This window comes from Suricata suricatta, chromosome 1 (genome assembly GCF_006229205.1).
Source record: "Suricata suricatta isolate VVHF042 chromosome 1, meerkat_22Aug2017_6uvM2_HiC, whole genome shotgun sequence".
In the NCBI taxonomy this organism is placed as follows: Eukaryota; Metazoa; Chordata; class Mammalia; order Carnivora; family Herpestidae; genus Suricata; species Suricata suricatta.
This window is the reverse complement of record NC_043700.1, coordinates 2700310-2717495: the sequence shown is the minus strand read 5'-3', so window position 1 is coordinate 2717495 and position 17186 is coordinate 2700310. Positions and strand designations below refer to the sequence as shown.

The window sequence follows — 17186 nt, the reverse complement described above, 5'->3', positions numbered from 1 at the left end:
AGAGTGCACCATGGCGCTGTGGTGGCTTTCTCCTGCGTTCCCGAGATGGCAAAGAATGGAGAGGAAACCAAGGGCGATAGAGAATCTTTGCCCAGAACACAAAGAACAGAAATGAACTTCATAGTATCCAGACCTCAGGACACCTAGAATAGCCACAGATAGACACATCCACACACACAAGACCTCAGGACACCTAGAATAGCCACAGATAGACACACACACACACACACACACACACACACACACACACCATTTTCCTTTAGAACACACTTTGGTGTTCTCTATATCAGTAATCAAACAGTTTGACTCAAGAAATATACATTAAAGAGGCTTTGGAACATATTAAGTTCTTCGTTTTAGATTATACAAATAAATGATGCGCACAAAACCTCTGTCTTCAGTTTAGATCCTGCATGTGTTCAACAAAGAGAAAAAATTGTCCTCTCACACCAAGAGATTAAATATGTGTCCCCTGATTCAATAAAATTACCTCATATGAAAAAGTTTTATAATTTAGTTTATAAACCTACTTCTAAAACTTTAAAGGATATGCTTAAGCTGTCATGTGCATATACTGCCCTGCATTCAATAGGCCACAGACTGATTTGAAGTTATTTTTAACAAGATTGAGGACCTATTATCATCTTGAATGTAAGTCAAAAGAAGTATTTTCAAGGTCAGCCTTATACTGTACACACCTGTGTGTGAGCTGGTAGTCCACTTTATCTAAATAACCAGGAAATTACACTTTAAAACCAGTCAGGGGCACCTGGGTGGTTCAGTCAGTTCAGCATCCGACTTCAGCTCAGCTCATGATCTCATGGTTCATGAGTTCAAGCACCATTTTGGGCTCTGTGCTGACGGCTCAGAGCCTGGAGCCTGCTTCAGATTCTGGGTCTTCCTCTCTGACAGCCCCTCCCCCACTTGCACTCTGTCTCTCTCTCTCAAAATAAACATAAAAAAATTAAGTAAAATAAAATAAACCCAATCATATGTTTTTATTAATACAAAATAAAGAATTACTACAAAGAAACTAGTATAACTAGTATAAAATATAGTATAGCCATTCAGAGTTAAACATAAATCTGTGTTTTATCAAGTTATTTCCATTTTCAAAGTTTACTTTCCATAGTGAAGTTTCAAAATTTTAGGGAACTAACAAATTACAAAGTACCATAATACAGTAAAAATGGTGACAGTTTTAGTTGGATTACTTTACTGGAGGGGATCTGTTAAGATGAAAGAGTTAATTTGTAAGTTGTTGTCAGGAAAACTTTTGAAGTTGGCCTTGACTAAAAATATATACATACATATCTCACTACTCATTCTTTCAATACCCAGCTTTCTCTTTACCTGTTTTTTACATTTTTTATTTATTTTGAGAGACAGAAAGAGACAGAGCATGCGCAGGGGAGGGGCAGAGAGAGAAAGAGACACAGAATCGGAAGCAGGCTCCAGGCTCTGAGCTGTCAGCACAGAACCCGATGCAGGTCTCAAACCCACGAACCGTGAGATCATGTCCTGAGCCGATGTTGGATGCTCAACCGACTGAACCCCCTGGCGCCCCGTCCCAGCTCACTCTTAGTGTTAACAGATAGAGGAGTGATCTGTGCCTGTCATTTTCTTTGAGCTGTTTTACTACTCGGAAAGTTGTAGAAACCTTATCATAGGGCAGGTGATCCCTGACTGCAGATACTCTGTGTAGATGCAAAACCTTGGATTATCGCCTGGCGGCTATAGACAACTTTAGGATCTCTTATCAAGATCACGTCAGCATTGCTAATTGTCTGTGTCTGTGTTCTTTGAATTCTCCCTGATACAGTTCTTCAAACGTCTTAGCGGTCCCTTCATCAGTTGCTGAGTTTATTACGATCTTTAACATGATGTGCATGTGTATATTGATGAAAACTAGACAATTCAGTCTATAGAGGTGGGATTTTATTGTTGTCCCTTTTACAGTGTGGATTTGTGTAAAGAGATAAAATGCCTTGTCTTCTGAGTGTGTGCTGTAGAGAATTCAGGAGCCGGCAAAGTGTAATGAGAAGTTACTGCATAGCAAGCCAATGAGACAGATCATTACAAAGTGTCTTACAACCCCAGACAGTAAGCACGGTGACAACGACAGCATCCTGAGATCGAGTGAACGCACCATTCCATCGCCACACCCTCCTTGTGAGCGGAAGTAGTAACAGCACTAAAGAGTTCCTCAGTGTCCTTACCTATAAATTGTGAAAGATCCCTCCTTGGTGGAAACATTGGATGGGCCGGGGAATTGACAGCTGTTCTTAATAAGAATTTCTGCCACAGGAAAGGATATGTACACCCCATGCAAAGGTTAGGACCAGAATGTGCAGATAATTGCTGAACACTCCTGACATTTGGATATTTCGACTTGACCTTTAATTGAACTTCTACATGACTGTACAGTTATTCAAGAAAGCAGGGTAGAGGTGTAATCTCTTCCACATGACCTATATTGGCTACTGCCTTTGGTGAAATCTAAAAGCATCAGTGAAATACCAAACACTTCCCAGCGGGGCAAAGTGCAGGAAATTAACTCCTGCAGTACGAACACACGCATCCTAAGGTTTCTAGGGTGAAGGCTAGAGGGACTGGCGTCATTGCTAAACTGGATCCTTGACTATTAAGAGATGAAAGTACTCGCAGTTAAAAGATAAATATTCTTCCAAGTATCATCTTTCAGGTTAGACGACCCCACAGCATTAGTTATAACTACATTTAGCTGTAATTAGTGCTCACTTCACCAACTCAGTAGTCCGCTAATCGCTGTAGCCTGAGATGTCATGGAAACAGGGATGGCCATCAGTCCTTGAAAGATGGCCAGCTCGAGGCCAGGTGTTATCTTTTGGTAAAACAATGTTCCAAAGTCAAAAAGATAATTAAAATGAATAACTAGTATAATATTCAAAGATTTAAAAATTCTAGAGAATGTTATGTATCAAAAGAAGACATTCACCTTCTAGAAATTTGTATTTCCAGAGTACTATATTAAACAAGTAGCAATAAAATAAAAACCACTTGTAAAGGTGATTGTCAAAAATATAGGTAATTGCCTTATTTTGTTTAATAGGTATTTGTGAATTGTGTTGTCAGAAAAATTCATATTGTCGATAATCACGCATGATTTAACCTCCTAGGGGTTGCTATTGTGCGGCTTTAGCTAACGTAGTGTGGGGTTTGAGCATGCAGGCTGCAAAGCCAAATGACCCTGGGTTCATGCGCTGACACCTGTGAGCTGTGTACTTGGGCTGAGCTGCCTAAAGTGTGTCGGATTCCTCCTTTAGAGAAAAGGGAGAGCATAGTAAAGGCATTTCCTTCCTACATCTGTTGTAGAACTCACGACTTAACACATGGCAAGCCCATGGCACAGCGAGTAAGAAATGCTAGCTATTCTTTGCATATATGTTTTCCTTGTTAATGTTGACATTTTCCTCTAAGGTTTTTCATTGTATAAATATTAGAACTCATAATAAAGTATGTACGGATAGTTAACATCCTTTCTCTTCACCTTCTGACTTGGCCCAGCAACTTCCTTGAAGACAGTGGCTCTCAACTTTTCCTTATGTGTTCTTCCAGAATTTTCAATGCATAGAACACGGATCTGAAATCTTGGCTTGTCTCTTAGTCTACAAACCTCAGAGGAGCTTTGATATGCAAGAAATGTCACATTGTATATTTTAAAATCCACTAGAGTTTCTTTCCGAGTATCCATCCTAAGCCCCACAGTACCCCCTTACTGCCCATCACCCCCATCGCACCAAGAAGTTAAGAATTCCCCAAGTGTTGTAAAGGACACAGAAGGTCTGGGGTCCTCAGTCTTTGGGTCACACTTGTGGCTGTGATGCCCATGGTCTCTGCTGCTTTGGGCACTGCTGTCCCCACAGAACGCTGCTGTCCCTCCCTGGCACACGGTCACGTTGAGGCGGTTTCACGCGGGGGAGCCTTGCATCCGTGCCACCTGCCTGTGCCCCGCTGCACACTGGGCTTCATCCTGGGGGACCCACTGCTCTGTGTTTGCTCCCATCTGTGACCCCACAGAGACATCCGCCCGGACGGCCTCCCTCAAGATGCCTACCCGGTATGTGTGATTATTAATGCAGATCTTGTTACAGCAACCGGGGAGCGGAGGCACAGGGGACAGCAGGGCCCTCCTGGGGGATCGCAGAGTGTCAAGGGCAGAACAGAGCAAAACTCAGAGACCAAAATGCAAACATGAGCACCACCAGTGATTCAAGAGCAGCAACAAGAAATATCAACTAATCTAAATTATAAATATAAATTACACACACACACATGCGTGCACACATATATGGAGAGAGAGAGAAGAGACAGAGACAATATGCTAACTTATAATTTACCATAAGAAAATTATTGGAAGGGCGCTTGGGTGGCTCAGTCGGTTAAGTGTCCAACTTCGACTCAGTCATGATCTCCTGGGTCGTGGGTTCCAGCCCCACATTGGGCTCTGTGCTGAGCTCAGAGCCTGGAACTTGCTTCCAATTCTGTGTCTCCCTCTCTCTGTGTCTCTCCCTCCTTTGTGTCTCTCTCTGTCAGAAATGAAGTAAATAAACATTACAAAAAATAAATTATTGGAGAAAATATCTTTCAAAGTTTAAAAAGTGACAATATTTTAGGGAAGTATGTTAAATATCTGAGAAAGTGATGGAAGGGAGGGAAGATACTTTGTTTAAAGATTTGTTTAAAACTTTTGTATATGTGGAAATATTTAGTTCAAAATAATCTATTCAGAAATCCAAAAGATAAAAATTATGATGTAAATGCTAACCTGTTAAGCAAGCTGTATAAGACAGTGTACATATGATTATCATATAATTTTACATGATTATACATATAATCTATTTTTATACAATTTATTTTTTAACATATGCAATTATTTTCCATCTTTTACAATACAGTAGTTACAATGATACTCCAAACAGAAAAGCAAAATAAAAAATCAAAACCCCCACTTCTATTTCATGTAATTAGACTTATACAGAAATTAGAAGGTTAGGTACCAACTAGTTAATCACCTAATTTCACAGCTATCTGAAGTGGCAATTGTAATATAGCAGCTTATCTATGATACATTCAAGATACATGATACATGATTTATTACTTGCACATAAGCTACAACACAGCCTGCTTAATACCTTTCCTTAAATTCCACCTCTATACTACAGTATACTTGAGGTCCATGCAAAAAAAGTAGCTACTTTTTATATAGAAAATGGGATGATTAAGTCTTTGGTGCTGTAAAAGCAACTTCAATTAAACATAACCACCCCCACCACCAAAAAAGAAGAGGAAGAAAAAAAAAGTAAAGAAAATAATAAGGGAAAAACCCAAGACACACTCCCTAGGGGGGAAAGAAAGAAAAAAAAAAACAGCATGTAATTTCTGTCCTTGACAGAATGTATACATATAATCTAAAAATACTTAAATAATATATTGGCTTAAAATACATTTTCTTGATTCTCAGTAGTTACCATATATAAATATATATAATATATATGGAAATCTAACAGATTTAGTTCATAGTTTTTCCACTTTATATTTTAAATTACTTATTATAAGTTACAAAAGTAACTACTGAGAATCAAAAAAATGTATTTTAAGCCAATATTACATTTAATAACACATTAAAATTATGTTTAAATATTATGCAATTGCATACATTTAAATTATGCATTCTAGCAGATTGTCAGTATTGAATAGAAAGGAAAAGAATATAATCTAATCTCAACAAAGGTCGTGACCACTGTCACTTCCAGCACGGAGGAGAGTTGACAGGAAGCAAACTCGGAGCCTAGATATTGTGTCTAAACAGCCAGGAGCTTGCAATAGTGCATTTTACGGCATTTTACGGCATTGCCGTCTACAGTTGTGTGGACGGACCCTGGATCTTCTCTGTCGCAGAGATAATGTTCAGTCGGTGTCTGTCACATGGGTTGATGAACTGCACTTCCACAATCATGTTTTACGTAATTTGCCGCAGCTATTTAAATTTTAGCAGGGGGTAAATTAAAGGAAGTGTTCCCCGTGACATGCTGCTGTGTGGTACAAACAGGATCCATTTCAGGCTCACACTCAGAATTACTTCAGTACAATAATGGGAGTCCAGCATTTCTGTTTTGTATGAGAGACAGAATGCCCTCTGTGTGCAGTGAATGTGTCATAAAGCGGAGTGAGTGATGATGAGCTTGGGCCCCTTCATCCGTCCTCAGGGGTCTCTCTCTGCACCTGGGTGATGGGGTGGTGCTCCTGGCGCACTGAGTACAGGGAAGTAGAGTACGGGTTGGGCAGTGGCATGTCGGCCACCTTGGTAGACGGCACTGCAGACACCCCATTGGTGTTGTATAATCTTCCAGATACTTGTGATGATTAATTATATGTCACATTGCCTGGACCACAGGAGCCTGCACACTTCATCAGACATTGTTCTGGGTATGACTGCAAGGCTGTATCAGGATGAGGTTAAATTTTGAATTAGTCGACTGGGTAAAGCAGTTTGCCTCCCCAGTGTGGGTGGGCCACATCTGATCAGTTGAAGGGTTGACTACAGTCATACCTTGGAGATATTGTGGGTTCAGTCAGGTCCAGACCGTGATGAAACAGATAACAGTAATTCCAAGGCAGAGAAGTTTTTCTGATTGTGCAGTGCGTACAGAAGTTACATTTACACCACACTGTAACCTACTACGTGCCTAATAGCACTGTGTTCATCACAGTGTTCATCCACACCTTAAGTAAAAAATCCACACCTTAAGTAAAAAATCAGTGTTCATCCACACCTTAAGTAAAAAATACTTTATTACTAAAAAGTGTGAGCCATCCAGCTTTCAGCAAGCCACAATCACTGATTACAGATCACATAACAGATATAATAGTGAAAATTCTGAAATATTGCAAGATTTACCTACATGTGAACACAGATACATGAAGTGAGTGAATGCTGTTAGAAGTGATGCTTGTCAAAATGTTTGATGCGTGGTTGGCACAAACATTTAACTTGTACAACTAATACTACTGACGCTGCATCTGCAAAGTAGAATAAAGTGCAGCCCCATGGAGTGGAGTGGGCCTGTGCAGCGGTGGGCCAAGCGAAGGCAGTTGGCCTCTCGGCCTGCTGTGTCTGAGCTGCAGCCCGGCACCTCCGTCCCCTGCACGCAGACTCGGATTTGGATCGGCTCTTCCACCGTGGGGCACCTGGGGCTGGACAGCTCCATCTCCATGATCATGTGAGCCAGTTCCCAACAGTCATATCTTTCCATTGGTCAGGTGATGAATAGATAGGTAGGTAGGTAGGTAGGGTAGATAGACAGAGAGGCAGATAAGTAGATAGGTAGGTAGGTAGGTAGGTAGGTAGGTAGGTAGATAGATAGATAGGATGGTTACATAAGATAGATTGATTTGATAGATATGGTAGATATGATGGCTAGATACATAGGATGGATATATAGCATAGATAGATATGATAGATACGGTAGCTAGGTAGATGTGGTAGATATGTTAGATATGGTGGATAGATATGATAAGTAGATATGATAGATACGGTAGATAGATGTGGTAGATAGAATGGTAGAGTAGATAGATATAATATGTATGGTAGATGTGGTAGATTTGACAGATAGATATGGTAGATAAATAGACAGACAGACAGACAGATATGATGGTCTGGTAGATAGATAGCTAAGTAGTCTTGATGGATGGTTTCCGCACATCCCTACTGCCTCCTCAATCTGCCACAGTAATGCCCTAACTGATGCCCGCCCAGTAGGCTGGAGCTTTGGGGGTACAAACCACAGATACCTGTGAAGCCTCTGGGCCAGATAGAAGGCATGCAACTAGCTGTTCCTTAAACATAATTGACCTTGATCTATAGGGGGTTAAAGTGGCTGACCCCTATGCAGTCAAAAATCTAAGTATTGGTTTTGACTCCCTCAAACCCAGCTACTAATAGCCCTCTATGGACTAGAAGACTTACTGATAACAGAAACACGTATTTTATAGGTCATATGTGTTATAGATCGTATTCTTACAACACGAAGTTAAATAAAATGTTATGAAGAAAGACGTAAGGAAGAGAAAATAAAGTGAAAGTACTTTACTGTATTAATAGAGAAAAATATCCATGTGTAAGTGGATCCTTGAAGTTCAGAATCACGTTGCTCAAGGTCAGCTGGATAAGCAAACTAAGTGAATTAAAGGAGAGATGCCCAGAGCCACAGCTGATGCCTGGAATGTTTACATACTGGTAGAGTCATGATGGGCCACTGACCCTTGTTAATAATCTTAACCTCCACACCAGTTTCTTTTTTTAATAATTTAATTTAAGCTTTACAAATTTTATGGAATTCTAGTCTCGGGTAGGAAAGAAATCGACCTCCGACATAGGATCTTTCTGGTCATTGGTGCTACTGTGATGCAGAATCCCCCAACTCTGCCCGTGTGTTCACTGCCTCGCTGCCTCGTGTTTGCCCCCCACCCCCCAGCACAGAGCTGCCCTCCCCCATTGCCTCCTTTCCCAGGACTGTCCATAGATTCCAGGGGCCCGCCGAGGTTTGGCGGCACCTTACTGCAGGTGCCACGTTTGTGCACAGGGTGCGCAAGGTTTGGGCTTCTCTTCAGTGTTACCTGCTTCGCGCACTGGGCTGTGGGCACAGGCCACCGGAAATCTTAGCAAGATGCAGATCGAGGTTGAGGTGGGGGGACAGGCTTTAAGATTCCACAGTTCTGTGATGCTGATCTGTGACCTTCAAGGATGGGAGGTAGGGATACGAGTCCTAGAGTGTCACAGCCTCTGTGTCCCCAAGTCCACACGGAGTGTCCTGGTCTCTGTGTCCCTAAGTCAACACGGTCTGTCACAGTCTCTGTGTCCCCAAGTCTACACAGACTATCACGGCCTTCATGGCCTGTGGTGAGTGCTGCCCAGGGGTGAGGCTTTTCCTGGGGAGAAGCGTTTCCTGTAGTGTTCTCCAGCAGCCCTAGCTCAGATCTCTTCTGGCCAAGAGAACATCCGTAAGTTGGTGTCTTGTGTGTCCTCCAGTCTTTGCGAGAAGTCCAGTTTGCTCAGTTTTCTGTGTCCGGACTGTACTAGCATACACAGTGCCTTCATCTTCGAAAGCGAACAAAACTGGGCTGCGCTGTGGTTGACAAAATGAGGGCATCTCAGCTTTGAGGAGCTCGTCCTTCCGTGAGTGCGCACCGGCCCTCAGGCAGGCGTCCGTCATGGTTTTGGTACTGAGATCCAGTTCTCCGGGAACCTGCGTGTTAGAGTCCACAGAGAAGACATTTCAGGGAATGATATGCAAATGAGGAACACAACAACATTGATATTTTATACAAATATAAGTAAAAGAGATCAAGTAGAAAATATACACTATTTCTGTTTCAGTTTATTAATACATCTGTGTTGTGTTAATACCTTGATCTCAGTTCTGCAAATGAGTTGAAGCCGTGCGTTATAGTTGTCTGCCTTTCAGCTTGATGGGTTTTATTCTTCTTAAATCTTTTCCTCCTTTGAGTATGTCTGCCATCTTTTAAATCGTTGGTTGTCATATCCTTGCTGGGTTACTTTTCACTTGTTTTCATTTTTGCTACTATAAAAGAAGTTCAAGCCTAAGTTGGCATTAATTGAAATGGTTAGTTTTGGACACTTACTGTGTCATGTTTATGTAAGTGTGTATATGTCTAGTGTTTTCATATATGTTAATATACACATATGTTATAGGTATGTGTGTTTTATATGTCTGTTCATATATATGAAAATATTTATAGTATCTGAAAATGTTGAAACTAACTTAAACTATTCTCTGCTACAAACTTATACGTAGTTATTCATAGAATTTTTTCTAGTAGATTCTTTTTCTCTGAGAATATAAGATGTAGAGCCAGATTGGGTTAACGTTGAGTGTGTCTATGAACTTGTAGATCATAAGGCTTCCTGGATGGTGGGTGTTCAGCAGCTTGACACGAGAGTCAGAAGTCAGTGTGCTTAGAGCCCCTGGCTTAGAGAAGCCGCCTCGCCAGTCACAGGTCGTACGGTTTTCCTGTGCGTGGGCAAGACCAGAGTTACAGGAGAGTGCTCACGGCTCATAGAAAAAATGTTATGATCATTTCTAAAAATGCCGGTAGCCTCCTTTGGGTTGATTATTCCATATTTTAGGAATTCATCCAAAAAAGAACTCTCATCTTAACACATTATTTTATAGACAGTGAGAGCCATGTACCCATGTTAGAACAGAGTGAGCTTGAAGAAAGACAATGAAGGGGCCTGGGGGGCTCAGGCAGTTAAGTGTCTGACTTCAGCTTGGGTCACGGTTTCAGTCTATGGGTTTGAGCCCGGCATTTGGATCTGTGCTGACAGCTCAGAGCCTGCTTCAGATTCTGTGTCTCCCTCTTTCTCTGCGCCTCCCTCTCTTGTGCCCTGTCTGTCTCTGTCTTAAAAATAAACATTAAAAAAATTTAAAGAAAAAGATAGACAATAAATGTGTGCTTGTACTACTTTATGTTTACAAAGCTCTTCTAGTGAATATATATAATTTTGTAGACAGGAACAAAGTCATGTGCATAAGAACAAATGTAGCCAAATTTTTAAAATGGCATATTAAGTGAAAGATGTATTTCAAGCAACATTATTGCAAACTTCTTCATCAGATAGCTCTTAAAGTTTACCAAAATTATTAGGATAGGTGAATATAAAAATTAAACATATAAAATAACTCTCTACATATATATATATATATATATGGGCTGTTTTATAATATAGGAGTTAGTTATATGTAAAAAGCAAAAAACTGTGATAATTTGGTTAGAAATTTTAGTTTAAACTGTATTAGCCAAACTTACTGATAATTGAGTGTTAGCGGGCTGAAGTAATCTGGCTATGGTGTGTGTTGTATTGTTGCTATTGTTTTCCGCTGGGAAATTGCACACTGACCCAACCAGTGCTTACATCGTGTCCTATCTCCAGACCCGTGGGATTCACACGCACTGATATTACAATAAATACAAACACAGGACAATGACAACAGCACGGCGTACTAGAGCAGTCCTGAGCCTAAGGTCCTCACTCACGGCGTGGCTGACGTTGAGTGGGCTGAAGAATCTGTGTAGCCAGACACTGACATTCAGAACGGGCCCAGCTTGAATAAAAATGTGCATCGGGGGCACCACTGAATCCATGCTTCGGGGGCTCCCTGGGTTACACATAAGAGTGAATTACAACACTGCTCCTCCTACCGATGTGAGGCCACCCACTGTGGAATATGGAGCTGTGTCGGCAGGGGTGAGGAGGAGAGCACATGGCGGGGAAATGTGACCCCTGCGTTCTAGGTGTAGGGCCCACGAGCCTGGGCTGCGGGGAGACCCAGTGGCAGTTAGGTAAGGGTTGTGGGCCGGGCTCAGGAGATTACAAGGTCCGGTTCGGGAAACATGTGCCGCAGTCTCTGCACGGGTAGGAACAGTGTGGTGGGTGACGAACCACAAAGGGGCTGTGGCACCACTGAAGGTGGCAGTGTGGGCCTCTAGATTACACTGTGGCTCTATGAGTCTCTTTTCCCACTGGGCACACTTCCTGCCTTCCTGCCTTGTCAGGCGGTGTGAGTTGTGTGTCGTCGCTGCCGCCGGCATTCCGGAGCCAGACACAACGGTTCTCAGTTGGCTGGACGTGTTTTTCCCCTTTGTTCTTCAGTGACCCCACAGCCCTGTATTTTTTTCTTCCATGTTCCTGCATCCTTTAGAATTTTAGTGATTGGAACAAAGTAGAGGTCTCGTGGGGATTACTAAATTGTGTTGGATTAAACATGGGAAACATTGTACTTCACTGATTCCAAAGTTGTAAGTGGGACTAATGCTTTTCCTCTGAACACATCCTGTATTTTAAACCTCACACATTCACGAAGATTCTCAGCCAGGAGTCTCTTTCCACCACGTTTGGTTCTTTGTGACTCAGCTCAAATGCATTCTCTCTGAGATGTATCATTTTATAAATTTTTTTAAATGTTTTATTTTTGAGAGAAAAAGAGAGACAGCATGAGCAGGGGAGGGTCAGGGAGAGAGGGAGACACAGAATCTGAAGTAGCTCCAGGCTCCGAGCTGTTGGCACAGAGCCTGACACGGGGCTCGAACCCATGAACTGCGAGATCATGACCTGAGCTGAAGCTGGATGCTCAACCGACTGAGCCCCCAAGGTGCCCCCAGAATAAATACATATTTGAAAGAGACCAAAAATCAGACATTCCCTACGTGATCCTACAGAAACCCTGACCTTTCCCCTCTCCTGAGGAACCCTGGCCCCCATTGCCTGCCATGCTACAAATGACATGCTTACGGGGCGTTTCCGAGCCCTCAGTAATCAGAGCCCCCCTTCCCCTACGTGTTTGATTTCTGCTTCATCCTTGAATGCTACCTGATGTACTTTATCTTCAAAAACCACAGATGCCATTGTCATTTTTTTTTTTAATTTTGTTCATTCCATCTCCTTTTCTGGACTTGGCTACTTACCTCCACTGCTAAAATTAGCATTTCATTAAAATATTCATTTCTATTGAAATTTGTGTCATGAGAAAAAAATGTGCTGCTGTTTTCCACTCATTTGAGTTTGATCGACACAGCCACTTTGGGATATCATTTTTCTTCTCCGCTGAGACCCTTTCATCTTTATATCAGGGCCTGGCATTCTTTGATCATTTCTATTGCTCTTTTGATGTTCTCTAAATCCTCTTAGTAATGAGGTACTCAGAATATAACAGCTGATGTTGTGCAGCATTTTAATTTTATTAAGAATTTTCTGCCTTCCTGAAGATGAACTCACATTTTACCGTCTTTTCCCCTTTACATCTTCAACTCTTTAATAACAAGCCATTATGTGCAAGCGTACGGCAGGCTAATTATTTCCTTTCTTCCTCCAACTCAATTAGCACTGTAATTTTTCCACATGTTCTCAAAGTAAGAAAAAGGTTTATTAAGGATCCCAGCTCGTTACTGAGCCCAGCCTGTGCCGGATTGTATTTCCAACAAGTTGAGCTGAATAGATTGGGAAATTCCAGAGTCTGCATGATCTCATCAAAGGTATCTCTGGGCATCATAAGCAAAATAATTTAAAAGAATGACATATTTTCCAGTTTCTTTTTCTTTTATTTTTCTTCTTCTTCTGTCTTTAATTCTTATTTATTTATTTATTTACATTTATGTTTTACAAGAATTTTTTTTTTCTCCCAACTGGGTTCCTAAGCAGTTCTCCTTTTGTCTACATAGCATGAAGCCTCCATTAGGGCAGTCGGCTGCTACATGGAATTTAACTGTGAATCCAGCATCTTAACCCAGTGGCCAGTTGGACCAATGAGCTAATCCATAATGATGTGAACACCTGTTGCGTCGTCCGTGATGTGGGGGTGATGAGAAGTGGGGTTTTGTCTGGATCTATCACATAATTATGAAAGCACCCTCAGGCCTGAGACCGGGTCCTCAAGTTGGAAACTCTAATGAGATTGTGTGTTTTGTGAAAGGATCCATAAATACGCAGTTTACCCGAAGCGGTGTCCTCTAGAAAGGAAAACTGATTTTACAATCGCTGGTGCAGTGTGGGACATAGATGCTTTTCCTTCCGGTCCGCTGTCCTGTGGGTCCAGCCACACAGCGTGAGACAGCGCATTCATTCACCAGGCTCCCCCTCAGCCCCCTGCTTCCGCTGCTCCCCGGAGCTGGGGCTATTTCCTTTCTCCGAGTCAATTCCGTTACAACAAACTTTTCAAATTAGTTTTCAGTCCACTTCAACTTTACTGCCATCTTTCCAAACTGTTCACTTTCTTGTCAAAAATGTAATTATCCACCCGGGTCTGGGACAGTGTTTCTGGCTTTCCATTATGTCCGTGCTCCCAGCGGCGTGCGCAGAGCACACAGCCATTTCTTCGTCTCGTCCATGGACAATCTCCTCTGGAGTCAGAATGACAGATCTGAATGTTATGTTTTCCGTTCTCTGTCGCACAACAACCTGAATTACACTCCTTTGTTCAAGGATAGAATCCCTCACTGCCATTGCCGTCATTCTCTGCGTCTTTCCTCAAACTTTTGTCCGTTACTGTTTACACCGCTTTCTTACTCTTGCAGATGTTATGAAAATAAATGAGAAGCCCTCACCTGCCACATGGCCTAGTTTCCCCCACCCCCACCATGTCCAGTGTACGTCCACCTGGATGACTGCCACCGTCCCCTCCACCTGAGCTTTCTGTTTAATGGTCTGTGATGCTCAGACACATCATCCCCCCTTTCGTGAGCCGCTGCTCTGCAAACACGGCGTGTCATGACAGAGTCGTGTCACCGCCTCCCTCCGGAGGCTTGTCCGTGCAGGTTCTGGGCCGTGGTGTTCAGCTCACCCCGTGTGACTTACGCCCTGTTCCCTGGAACTGTGTGTGACCTGGACAACCTCACATCCGCCTGGCAGGCCTAGTGTGAGTGTTCTGTGAGGTGCTGATGTGTGTGGCGCGTACCACTGCCTCCAGAATGTGAGAGGGCTCAACACGCTTACCTTCCGGCCACTGAAACAACTGCATTTCCATCCACCAATGCGACGCAGGTAACGTGAGCGACAGTGTGGAAACGTGGTTTTCTCCTCCATGTTTTTGATGCGCTGGGAGGCCTGGACGTATCATTAGAAACCCATTGGTTCCAATGACCGTTGGTTGATGAATCCTGCAAGTATCTAAATTTGTACTTTTCCCCTCTGTCTTTTTTTATTCTTCCAGTTTATTTGTGAAGAAAGAGGGTCAGCTGTCCGGTAGGGACGGCTGCGTGTGCATTTTGCCGCTTACATCCCCTCGGTGTTAGCAGACTCGCTGCACACTGGCACCTGGACACAGAGCATGGTCGGACGCCAAGTTCTACTCTCAGCAAGATGACTTTGATGTCAGGGGGTGCTTTCCCGTCATGGGACGCTGCCACCGACGTGCAGTGAGGGGACCTCTTCACCGTTTACGGGGCTGGGATGGAGACACTAAGTCTGGCGCTCCATTTCCCCTGTTTTCAACAGAGGTGCCCTGATGAGGGGCAGGTGCTGCCCAGCCAGCAGGGGGAGCCCTCGCTGCAGGGGGGACAGGGAAACACCACACTCCTGTTCATCCCCCAGCCGCGACTGGTCACTCTGGACATTTGGGCTCAGTGCATTTCTGATCCCAGGGTGAACAGAAGGACCGTCCTGTGGCAGGCCGCCTGCCTGGCCTCTGCCCACTGACGGCCCAATTTGTCACTACCAGCAGGGTCCTCAGACCTTGCCAGATGCCCCTGGGGTGGGGAGGACGTGATTACTTTTCTTCCTGCATTATTAAGATCTTGTGGCTTCTGAACAGATCTGGTGGTTTTCAGTCAGTAGAACGTACTGTCTTTATTGAAACTAAAATTGTGCTCTTGTTGCTCATTGTCACCTTAGCTCCTGAGGATGTGGTGGCTTCCCGGTCATCACGTAGAGCGGTTATTCCGGGGCCTCTGGTCCATCTAGTAGAGCGGTACCCCGTGGCCTCCTGGCCATCGAGTAGAGTGGGCACTCCATGACTTTCTGTCCATCTTGTAGAGTGGATACTCCGTGGCCTCCTGGCCATCGAGTAGAGTGGGCACTCCGTGGCTTTCTGTCCATCTTGTAAAGTGGATACTCCGTGGCTTCCTGGCCATCTAGTAGAGCGGGCACTCTGTGGTCTCCTGTCCATCTGGTAGAGTGGGCACTCTGTGGCCTCCTGTCCATCTGGTAGAGCAGTACTCTGTGGCCTCCTGGCCATCTGATTTAGCAGGCACTCCAACATGTCCTGTCCAGTTCCTGCTCCAGGTCTGCAGTTAGTCATCCACCTGAGAAAACTTGCATTTCTTCAAGGGAAAATGATATTTTAGGACTATAATCTGAGTATTTGTAATGTTTGTTGTTTTTTGAACTCACTCTTGGGCTCTGTCAGAGAGAGAGAGTATATGTGTGAGTATGAGTGTATGTGTGTAAATGTGTATGTGTTTATTTTTCCTCTGTGTGTGAATATGTATGTGCGTACATGTTATGTATGTTCACATGCATGAGATTGTGTATATGTCTGTATGTGTGTAAATATGCATGTGTTTGTATGTGAATGTGTATGTGTATAAGAATACAATATGCGTGTGCATGTGGGTGGGTGTGTCTGTGCTTGTGTGTATGCATATGTGTGTGGGTTTGCATGTGCGTGATGTGAATGTGCATGTACGTGCATGTATTTGCATGCTGATTCTATATGGGTGCATGTTTGTGTGTGTGAATATGCATGTATGAGACTGTACATCAGAGTTTGCACACCCAGTTCACTATCAGCACTAGGAGGTTTTATTACCTTCCTCCCTGTCACACCCCCACCTTGTCATACACAGAGTCCCTGTGACACCCAGAGTCCCTGTCACACCTCCACTCCATCACACCCAGAGTCTCTGTCACACCCCCACCCTGTGCCACCCAGAGTCCCTGTCACACCCCCACCCTGTGCCACCCAGAGTCCCTGTCACACCCCCACCGCAACACACCCAGAATCCCTGTCCTGGTGAAGGTCGGGTCAGAACAGCAGGTGCCCCTGAGGTCTGTCTGCTCCAGCGCAGACACAAAGCCCCAAGGACAGCACCAGTGTCACGTCCTCATGCTGAGGGCTGAGGACAGCTTGGAGAGTTTGCTGCCATTGGTACCCTTGCTCCGCACCTCGCTGTCAAAGCGCTGCACTCAGTCTCTCGCGGTGTGCACAGGTAGATTCATTTGTTTCACTCTTCATGCTTTAGGGTTGCATCCAAGAGTGTTTTTTTGTTTTATAATTATGAGAATTTTTTTCATATTTACATGATTCCACAGTCAAATCTGCCACATTGGGCTTCGTTTTAAAGTCTCTCCCGTCCTCATGTCTTCCACACTCACCACTCCCTTCCTCTGGGGCAGAACTGATTCTGATTTATTCTTCTGTGTTTTGAGAATATAGACACGCATGTATGTTTGATACAATGATTATAATATTATGATACAATGTTATTAAATGATTACCCAGTATTGTGTGTAACATACGTTAATATTGTACCACCTCCTCCCAACGTAGATAGATAGGAATATGGTTTAGGGTTTCTACTTTTGCCTCCTATCTGATGTGTTCTGGAGATCATTGCAGAGCACCTCCCTC

The 17186-nt window shown here is 43.4% G+C and overlaps 1 protein-coding gene across 1 annotated transcript in view; it reads left to right on the top strand.

Annotated features, from left to right (window-relative positions):
- The window catches only part of CSMD1 (CUB and Sushi multiple domains 1), a 1512254-nt gene that overhangs the window by 1118940 nt on the left and 376128 nt on the right, over positions 1-17186 (top strand). The window contains exons 13-14 of the mRNA XM_029933196.1: positions 15449-15550; positions 16522-16764. Of these exons, the coding sequence (XP_029789056.1) occupies positions 15449-15550; positions 16522-16764 (345 nt within the window). The remainder of the gene's footprint in view (positions 1-15448; positions 15551-16521; positions 16765-17186) is intronic.